Source organism: Sinohyriopsis cumingii, chromosome 10 (assembly GCF_028554795.1).
Source record: "Sinohyriopsis cumingii isolate HCF-2022 chromosome 10, ASM2855479v2, whole genome shotgun sequence".
NCBI classification, from domain to species: domain Eukaryota; kingdom Metazoa; phylum Mollusca; class Bivalvia; order Unionida; family Unionidae; genus Sinohyriopsis; species Sinohyriopsis cumingii.
Genome location: NC_142970.1, coordinates 47,676,150 through 47,687,409, shown reverse-complemented (window position 1 = coordinate 47,687,409; position 11,260 = coordinate 47,676,150). Strand labels below are relative to the sequence as shown.

The window sequence follows — 11,260 nt, the reverse complement described above, 5'->3', positions numbered from 1 at the left end:
GTTAAAAGCATCGGTTATTCGTATTTATTTCGTTTCCGTAAAAGCCTTCGTTTTCCAAAATATACCTTCTAAAAAGTGGTCTGTCCATCCTCTCTGCTGCTCCTAGAATTATTAATATCTCAAAAGGTTTAGAAAACATATGCAGCTGACAAACTTGAAACAAACAGCGACCATGCCCGATAATTGACTCCTATGTATGGCTAATTGAGTGCCCTGGTGATATATATATATATATATATATATATATATATATATATATATATATATATATATATATATATATATATATATATATATATATATGTCTCTGTGTGTGTGTGTGTGTGTGTGTGTGTGTGAGAGAGAGAGAGAGAGAGAGAGAGAGAGAGAGAGTGTGTGTGTGTGTGTTTGAGATCTTCAGCTATGTAACAGAACGTCAGTGAAACCAACACTTATATTAAGTTTAATAAACACTTTATTTCTCTAATTTTAAAATGAGTATTAAAGAATAACTTCCAGTATTGTGAATTATATCCAAATAAATCATACATATTTTAATACAAGTAGAAAAACGATTTAATGTTCCGAATGAAGTACAATAATTTTTAATGTTTAGATGTATGACAATGATATATATTCCAGAATGTCTTTGAATGAGTCATGTATAATCCCAAAGAAGTATTTAATCCAAAACAAGACAGAGAACACTTTGTAATTCATGAATTATTTAAATAAATAATTCCTTTAAACTTTTATCATCTATAAATGTTTCAAAAACTGACGTTAAAACAGGAATAATTGTTTTCAGATTCCTAAATATACTAATTTTACTTCACCTCAGACACAATTGACTTACCTAGATAAAATCATAGGTTCCGAATTCATATACAAGTGAACTCCTTGTTTACTTCATTAAATCATTCAAAAATTACCTCAATCACTGACAAAAATTAAATCGCACACACGTCATTGCTCTGCAAAACGTTTACAATTATGTACAAGTAACTTTGCAAAGAAATCATGTACCTTGTGTTATTATGTCCATTTGGATTTCATGATGTTTTTTTTGTTGTTGCACAGGTAGGTTCATATGCAGATAGGTAGGTGTAACCATCACGATCATGCTAAAAAATGCTAAATTAACTGCTGAGAAGTTTTAGTTCCACGGAAATCTCCTCTCCTGTGCAAGACCTTTTCGTTACCTCAAATTTTGCACCAGCTGGATACACTCTCTCATTTTCCTGAAACTTGGCGTAATGTTCAATATTTCTTGGTTGATGCGATGAATTCGCTGAATTGTCAATGCTAAAGGTTACCTTAGTGTCGCCTGTTGCACCCGTGTACGTAGGGAATGAAGTGGCTTTTGCAAGGACCACAGAGGATGAGACGAAGGCTAACCATGTAAATTGGACCCCTACCTGATATTTGTCCATATCTGTTTTAGTCAGCAACATTCGTCGGTAGGTCTTGGTATTGTCGCTCTTTAGCTCACCCCAGAAAAGGAGAAGCATCTGGTACATGACCACATATGGACCCATCGCGAGATCAATGGCTGATGGCTTGTAGTCGCACTCCCGTTGTCTTCTTAAGGCTGTGTTCATATATGTATAAAGGTATGTTGCTTCCTCAGTGTAAGCCCTGATGATTTGTCTGTAAAATCTCTCTCTGACAGAACATTTCTTAACTGCTGCTGCCGAGTCGTGACAGACAACGTAGAGGGAGTCGCTTATTTTGTCGCGTACTTCTCTCCATCTACGCGAGGTGTTCAAATCGTTGAAAATATCTCGAAGTACCAAAAAAACAGACTTCCGAGGGTCAATCGTTTTGGGATGAAATGTGTTCTTGTACGCAGCAAGAGTGATAGGTATCAGGCCAAGTCCCTTCCGTTCGATGTCTGTATGCCAAGGTAGGAAGGTCTCAATCTCTTTGTCAACTACACGTATTTCAAAATTCTTCATGTGCTCTTTGAGTACTTTTTTCACTTCGGTATAGCCATATTCACCTGCTATTGTTTCCGCTGTCATACCACTTGTGAGACCTACTTCCGATGTACACTCTTTCGCCCTTAAGAAAGGATCACATGCATCAAACATGAGTAGCTTCCGTACAATTCTCGGATCTTTCCAGTAGACAGCCTGGTGCAGAACTGCCCATCGACGATTCTCTGGGATACAGTTTAACAGGTATGCCTTCTTAGGCTTTTCTGGAGTGCCGATTATGTGCCAGACATCATCCCACTTACCGTGTTTTGATGATAGTAACAGGGTACTAATTTCCTCCTTCTCTTTCTCAATTCTGTTTTTGAATAATCTGTAAAATGACACCAAGTTGCAGTAGATATTATTGACAAAAATCTTGAAAAAATATTAGCTGGTTAAAAGTAAGACTATGCAAATTATACCATCACATAATATAGTGTTGTTGAATAGTAGATTTTTTGTGAATTTTGAGTTTACTTTCAGTCTACATTTGATTATTTTATGCCACAATGGTTAATATCAAAACCAATAAATGGGTCAAACAATTAGTGTGATAGCGAAGCAATTCGAAAATCAAACGTGAGTACTATTGAAACGATATATGCATTTAATGGTATGAACAATGCAGATTTAACTTAGAAATAGATCAAATATATGAGACTTTTTGCTTGCTTCTCCATTACGTACGTGAAAATAATGCAGAAGCAAGCAAAAGGTCCAATATATTTGATCTATTTCTAAGTTGAATCTGTCCTTTTCATACCATTAAATGCATAAACACATTTCCAAATCTACCACCAATATATCTAAGATCGCTGCCTTTAGCCCAAAAAATAATTTTGGACTTTACATATGTGTCAAAGGAATAAGAAAACAGCTGAAAAGTTTTTCTACAGGGGACAACATTGAATTTCGATCGCATCAGACAGTATCCTTATATTAAGGATCATACAAAGCTTCGTGGGTTTAATAATTGCTTATTTAAAAGTCGAAGGAATAAAAGGACGATTAGTTATATATATATATATATATATATATATATATATATATATATATATATATATATATATATATATATATATATATATATAATTTTAATCCGTTTGTTGCAAGTATATTTGATGTCTTACTAAATATTTTAAAAACAAGCTCTTAAAGTTTTAAAGCATGGTGAACTTTAATATTCTGCTTTAGAAAGATTAGGAGTAGTGATGATATTACGAGTAAGGTAATGAGCGATTATAAAAACATGATAGTTAAGACGACAACATACATACAAAGATATAAGTTTCAAAATGGGAATGTCCCTGGTTACACAGAATGACATAAGATTGAAAGGAAACTTTTTTAAATGCACATGAAAGAAAATAAAACATAAATCGATGTTAAAGAACGTTATATATCAACGGAATTAACGTAGGTTGCGTAGTACATTCTGACGCTATAAACCTCGTAGCTATAATTGACGAATATATCTAATGCAGATGGTAAGATAGTATTCGTTTGAATGGCTGCTGCTTAAATAGGCGATTTATAATTTGCATAAATAAATATTATTCTCATATTCCTTTGTTAATAATTATTGCCCTTGCATAATCACTGTTCATCTATGCCAAGTCTAAAAGAATACAGTTTACTTTTTAAAGACTCAGTACTGCATAATATGAAGAAATAAAAAAATGCAAGCAACTCAACAGGTGGGTTGCACTTGTGAAGACACAACTTTCTGCCCAATAAAGTACGTGTCAGACATTTGGACAGGCATACATAGTTTAAGTCAACTTTCCAGACCTCATTAAAGGCGTCATCTGTTTTGTAAAATAAACAATAACCCACAGTAATAATGTTTACATATTCGAGCAACTGTAGATGTTACCGTAGAAAATCATGATTTTCGAATGGTCGAAGACGCACATCCCAGAGGAAGAAATATGTTGAGTGGCAAATGTGACTGTACATACGATATTGTATTGATCAAGATAATAGAGAAGGAAGAAAACCAAGACAGTAGAAAAAATAGAATGGAACTATATGAAAAATGTTTTAATTTCAACCATTATCAAAATACTGGATTATTAATACTTTAAATCTAGATGGTACTATAATTTTCAGTCGATGATTGCACCAAATTTAAATCACAACGATATCGTACATTAATGATGGAAGATTGGATGTGCATTCAATGTAATGAATTCAAGTATAGAAAATAAACTTGGAGAATGAATGTGTAGTTATATACTTTCGTTCATTTTACCTTTAACTGGGTGCATGACTGCAGTGCATACTCTCACCAGAAACGGATGTTATGTTATTAATAATGCTAAGTTCAAATGCCTATTATTGGTAAACCCAGTGTAGCAGGGCGTAGCAGTGAATCTCCTATCGTATCGAAAACCATTTTGTCTGAATAGGCCAAATGAATATAGCTTGCACTGATATCGGTGTAACTATTTTGGCGAAACATTCTATGTAAAATTATACCTAGATCAGATCTATATGTCATCTACAGTGTTTCCGAAGAATGTGTCTAATTATGTTCACAAACTGCATTTAAATTTGTGTTCTTCAAAGGAGGAAATTAATGGTTTGTAAAAAATATATTTGAATGTGAAACAGTGTTTCTGTCCAGTACCATAATATAGGTTATAATTCAGTATCATAATAATATCTTCTGAAGGGACGAATGTAAAATTTTCTTTTTTGCCAACATTTTGCAGATTTTGAACACACGGTAATCCAAGAATGCGGCTATCACAAATACTATGAAATCACTCTGATACATTTTCATACAAAAGCCATAAGCTACAAAGATTTTTCTTGTTGCGATCATAACACTAGAGGAATAATAATAATAATAATAATAATAATATGATAATAATAATAAGAAGAAAAATGCATGTTTTCGACAACTGTCACATTCTCCAAAATGCACTGGTAACATTTTCATTAAATTATTGGATGAAATATTTTGATTTCATTACCTACAAATAAATGCTGAATCTTAGATTCTATAACACACAGGTAAGAAACATAATTTTGACATCTTCAAAACCATATCATTTTTAATATCAAGCTTCAAGCTTTCAGGAAATGTTCAAATATAACATAATTTAGTTAATTTCATTTTTTATGCCTCCACCGCAACCAAGCCTCTTTGTTCACTAGCCAGGGAGAAACATGTTTTATTATTTTTAAAATCTGTAATGGCAATTATTGTCAAACATTAGAAATAAATTAAACATATTTTACATATGTTTTCTACCACTGTTGTATGATTGGAGAAAACACAATTGTCAGTTAAAGAACAAAGCAGTTCATTTGGCTGGGAGGAGTGTGATCCATCGATTTATTTTCAAACAAGAAATATTTCTTTTTCTAATACCTCAAGATAGTTAATTCTTTTTGAGACAAGATAACCGGGTAGGATTTCGGATTTAGTTATATTATTGGTATATCAGATTGTGATCCACTAAAGGCGTATTTTATTACGCATATATAAATATTGTTCCAACATTAGGTTATATTTCAACAGTAGGCAATTGCTTCTATGTTTTTTTAAAACTGTCGTGAATGTCCACTGAATTACGTCGAGAGTCCTCTCTCTCTCTCTCTCTCTCTCTGAAGCATCTCTGATGCATAAGGGAGATAATACGGGGATGCTGGGTGCGAGAAACAAGAAAACTGAACATGAAAACTGAACATGAACTAAGTAACCTACAAGAACCTGAAACTTCGTAACCTCTGGGTGTACACATTCGAAACGTTTTAATAGAATGTCCACAGTACCAATGATACATATATTGTATATGCAAGGAAGAATACACATAGTGTAATCTATGTAAAGCTTTGTTTATTTGTTGTATTTCTTCGTGTTTTATAAAACGTATAATAAGGATCTAAAACATTATATAATATTGAAATATCAGAATGCCTCTCAACATACCCTCACGTAACCGATCCCTATCATTGTGTGGTTTGGTTAGGCAGCAGACAAATCGACCGATAAAATAACATAAGGATGGGTAATTAATAAAACAGCCTTTATGGCAAGTCTATCCAACCCCACCACCACATGTAGCTACACGGTGCAATGGAAAGTGGAAAGTTTGAAATAAGGGATAAAACAATTATATGGTTAGTAACAATGTTAATTATATCAAAATAATGATTTAGATGAACTATAAATACAATTAGATGTTTATATTACCTCTTGCCAATTCTACATTTAGCTTATTTTAGATTAAATACTCCAGCCGCTATGTAAAAGCCAGTGCATTCAATGTTCCATTAGGTATCCATGCTTTGTTTGACGTGGTTTACTTTCTTCATTTAAACCATCTTAAGTGATTGAATTATAAGTGTGTTTTACATTCGTGCAATCAATATGAGTGTACATAAAAGTATAAAACTAAACGAAGCAACCTATCATTTGGCAAAGTGGATTGCAATTATTCGCAAATGGTTAGGAAATACATTTCGTAATGGATGCACCGGACAAGGCTGTGCAGAGTTCATTCATTCTGTCAATATTCAGTCGCATGTAGTCTACTTTAACTGCGTTGGAAATGGAAGTATGTGCAATGTATGTGATATAAATAAAATATATGTATTGTAAAGTATCTGTATCTTTGATCGACCAATCGTTTGATTAACAGGAAAATCGTAAAACCTTGTTTCCTATTAATGAAAAATGTAAGCATCTCGTGGCATTTCAATTATAGTATAGGATTCAAATTTGTCAAATACTTGAGGTGAAAAATTAAAATTCATTACTTATTTATTACATGTTTTCATCTTGGCTGTGTTTATTTATTTTGCGACATTTGTTCATAATAAAAATATACTATATTAAATTCAAAAGAGATGATACGTCTGCTATCGTAGTTTAAACGCTAGTTCATATTAAACATAGACTGCTCCCTAAGAGATAGGGGTTGTCATGGAAGGATATTATATATGCATTATCAACATGCGTGCATATACCATGTTTGTAAGAGCATAATACTTACTCGTTTTTGAGAAAGAACCAATACAAACAAACAAAGGAATAAAAGCAACAAAATTACAGTTTTTAAAACTACTATTTTGATATAGGTAATGTGTTAGACATCTGTATATGTATAATATATGTGTGAGTTTGTGTGCATTTTTACAAACGTTTATAATGGAAATAAGCTTACCCGTTACTCTGGCCTACTAAGTTTTGCATTTCTAATAAAATGAGATCTTCCGTGTCTTTAGTTGATGCTTCTATGTTCTCATCAGTTTCCTGTATCGCCTAGGGAACGAGATTTCTGTAAATAGAGTATCAATTATAGTGTTTATCTTCTATTTCACTGGTGGATCTATGATGTAACATGACATGCTGTTAATATTGCCCGTATATTTCACTTTAAGGGCTCTCACAAAATTATGATTTCAATCCTTCGTTATTTTTAACGACAAGGCACCATTACGTTTCAAGTAACATAGAAACGAAAAAATGAAAATTCTTTTTCCTCCAATACAAATAGTTTCAAAAGACCGCCATGACCTAGCAAGTGCATTGAATGAGTTAAGTCTTCGTCTTCACTATTTTACAATTGCTTTCGATCTTTTTTACTTGAGCATGATGTGAACGTATTTGAAAAACGGAATCATTAAAAAGTTTGTGATCATTCAGTTGCATATGCAAAATAAATGCTCCGATTATTGCAATTACTTCTATAAGATCTGAAGCCAATAGAACATATAGCCGTACAAAAATTCAATAGATTGCATGACAATTCAATATGGTACCAAATATAGTTATTCATAATGACGTGTTTGTCTTTTTGTCCTTGGCATAAACATTACAGATCACAAATTGTTTCATTATTTTTGATTCTGCGAAAACAAAAACCAAAAAGTTGTTTCAAGTAAAATAAAATTGAAATCCAATATGAATATTGAGTTTTCTCAGAAATAGTTATTATACGCTGAAAAAAAGAAAGCAGTCATTCCAATTTGTATTCATGTATTTATTATGATTGATTTATAACACTGGACAACAAATATGAGTACTTTCAATTTGTATTCATGTATTCAATATGATTTAGGTATTAGACAAAATGACAGTGCAAAATGATATTAGTATTTTCATTGAATGGTAATAATAATATAATACTTCTAAACACATATAAATAATCATTTTGATGCATGCTGAAATTTGGAGTAATTGCACTGCAGTGTCGAAACGTAAAGAATGTCTTATAAATCAAAACAGTGTAGCCCTGTTCATGTCGAGTATTGATTTCTTGCATAAGACTCTGTCGATTAAAATAAATAGCATAGTTATGTTACTTGTATCATTTTAATCAAATATCTTTAGGATCTTTATTACAAATATGCAGGGTAATTTCAAAACGGATCTGTCGTATGCAAATTGGAAAAGGAAGACGTCTTTGTTCTACTTTCAAGAGAACATTTGTCAGTATAACCTGCAACTTACAACATCGCATGAAACAATTAAAACGACCGGACAGTGCTTGAGACTGTGCTCCTCTTGTCATTTTATGCGAATGAATTAACATAAATAGCACGTTTGTCCAGGAAGACAAATACCTTTTTAATCATCAGTGTTAAGTTCAAAGATATGTCAACGAACGTGATGATGAATTCAATGTCGAACTGTTTAATAAGATTAAAGCGTTCATCCCAAAGAGCAATACCAACTCGACAAAGACAAAGAAAAACCATTTATTTCAGGCATTGTTCGCTAACTTCTCGAACTAAGTCAGAAGGCTATGTGTAATCCCTTTTTGTGTATGATTGCAGAAGAGAAAGAGGAGTTCACGAAACGGTTCAGTTCCCTAGAAGATATCACTTTGGAACACGTCCAAAAGAGCAAAGGACGAAGATTTCTTGCAAACGTTATGCTGAATTTTGTGTGGGTGAAACTACCTAAACGTCAGATATTACTAAAGAATGAAAGCTTCCCAGATCGAAGTCAGTATATTCAACTCGCCGACGACAAAGGAAAATCCATTACGACGAGCTGGGAAAGGTCATCATTGCAGCCTGCCTGACAGTCAACGCTTATTAACAATTGTTTTCTCTTTTGTAACCTTTAGGAAATCTAATTCTTTACTTTGACAATGAAAGCCCTAGACAGGAGGTCAGACTTGGCGTGCTAAAAAGAGGATTTTAAATGAGGTAATGATCTAAACTGTCGCATAGAAGCCTTAGGTGTTCACAAAATTGTAGGTTTGCAAAATAACAAATAGTCTGTCGACTCTTGGGAAAATACGAGTGCATTTTTCCGGCCAAAACACGTTAATCTACTGAAGCACTGATCTCCGGTATATAACGTTTATTATAAATACAGATGCAGACTAAGAATGACAATTTCGAACGATCAGAAGTAAGGGGAACCTAATGTCATCTACGATTAAAATTTGATCGGAGTGATATGACTGGCAGCAAAATCATGTTGTACACTTCAACGTCAGTGATGCAGCACGAACTCAATGTCTTAAACCTTGTAAAATTAGAGATGAATTCGAGCTGTGTTCTTATGTGTGAAAAAGAGATTTCAGCTCTTCATACATACTTAAAAGTGTACATGGCTTGTTGGTTGCATCAATATAATTAAGTTACGACTGGAACCAAAATGCACGTGACATGGATTCGGTGCTTGGATGCAAGAGGTGGATGCCTCTGCCAAAGAAAACGGGCATTGCTGGTAAAAGAAAGTGTCTAGTAGGAGAAAAGGCCTCAGTGAAGTTAAATAAGAGCTTATTTTTAATGGAAAAACATGCTTGTTTTATGATAGGGCCTATAAAGAAGCTTGATTTAAAAGCATTGAGAATAGTCAGAAACAGGAGAATATTTTTAAATTGTATGTTTAACAGTTGTCTGTAATCTGAGTGAAATCAACATTAGAGAGTTTATTGAAAAGACTGCTGCCCACTTCATACTTTGAAAGTCTGTTTCACTGTTTGGACTTGCACAAGTTATGATAAAAGAGATATATGAAGCTAACTTTTAAATAAGTTTGTTTCTCTTCATACTTAGCAAACCTGGTGAGATTTCATATTATTAAGTTATTTCAATGTTTCTTAGCCCATTCAAATCATGTATATTTTAGATAATGTCATAGAAATTATTAACATAACTTTAAACAAGCAAATGCAGTTTTGAAAGAATCATGGTCGTCCCTGGAAAGAGAATACCATTTGATTTTAAATAGCACGTTAGAAGTAAGGGTATTTATTGGTGAGAAGAGTAATTGTACTAACATCTATAATACCTTTTTATTTAATCATACATTCCAATTCTGTATTTTGTGTGCGCTTATCCTGGCTGGGATTAGCAGGCAATCTACAAGATTGAGAAATATATACCTGTATTTAGTCTTTAACTGACTAAATACACACCTACCCCAAGGGGAAAACAATTCTGCTTCTAATTTAGTGTGTAAAGGGGTTACTTGTGAAATATTAGTGGAGTGTCCGCCTTTAAATTTCATATAGGTGCCCTTTAAAGTAGTGTAAACAAAACAGTGGTGTGGAACCTGCAGTACTGAGTTTCGCTCAAGAACCTAATCCAAAGCAATGGACACAGACACAGACACAATGGCTGCAAGATTGGTGCCGCAGGGCACTAAGCTTAGCAACTACTTCCACACAAGAGTCGTAGGCTCAAGAATATATGCTGACCATCCAGAAGGATGCCAAACTTTAGATTTTGGCAATACAACGTCCATGCCAAGGCAGGGTGAAGTCTTAATAGCTTTGCATACTCTTGGACTAGACATCGGAAAAGTCGATGCTCTGCAAAACGGAGGAATAAACAAGCTGGTGAAATATCCTAAACAGAGAGAACACCTTATAGAGCCAGATACGGTGCAGATCAAGGGAATAAAGGTATCTGTAAACAAAACACCACCCTTTGTAAGGGACATTGAGCCAAGGGCAACAGAGGTTCATATAATGGGATTGCCTTACGAAGTTGGAAATGAAGAACTTGTGTCAAAAATAGAAAAGAAGTTTCGAGCCAAGATCATACCACACAAGTGGGTGACAGTATGGTGTTTTGCCCCAATGAAGTCAGCAGTACGATTAATGTACATGAGCAAGGAAGATGCCAAGAAAATCCCCATATTTTTTTACGTGATGGGCTTCCGTCTACAGAGTTGGTATAAAGGATCGGAAAAGGATAGAGCTTGCCCAATGTGCTTGCAAACTGGCCACGGTCCAAGAGACTGCCCACAGACAGGGACAACAAACGGGGCAACAAAAACAACTTATGCCAGCAAAGCAGGTCCATAGAGGATGGAATCA

General features: G+C 33.9%; 1 protein-coding gene across 1 annotated transcript in view; it reads right to left on the bottom strand.

Moving 5' to 3' along the window:
- Positions 1-431: 431 nt before the first annotated feature.
- Positions 432-11,260, bottom strand: part of LOC149790003 (uncharacterized) — a 43,975-nt gene continuing 33,146 nt past the window's right edge. Inside the window, exons 2-3 of the mRNA XM_089972086.1 lie at positions 7,139-7,252; positions 432-2,289 (exon numbers count right to left, since the gene is read on the bottom strand). Of these exons, the coding sequence (XP_089828212.1) occupies positions 1,119-2,289; positions 7,139-7,167 (1,200 nt within the window). The 5' untranslated portion in view covers positions 7,168-7,252 and the 3' untranslated portion in view covers positions 432-1,118. The remainder of the gene's footprint in view (positions 2,290-7,138; positions 7,253-11,260) is intronic.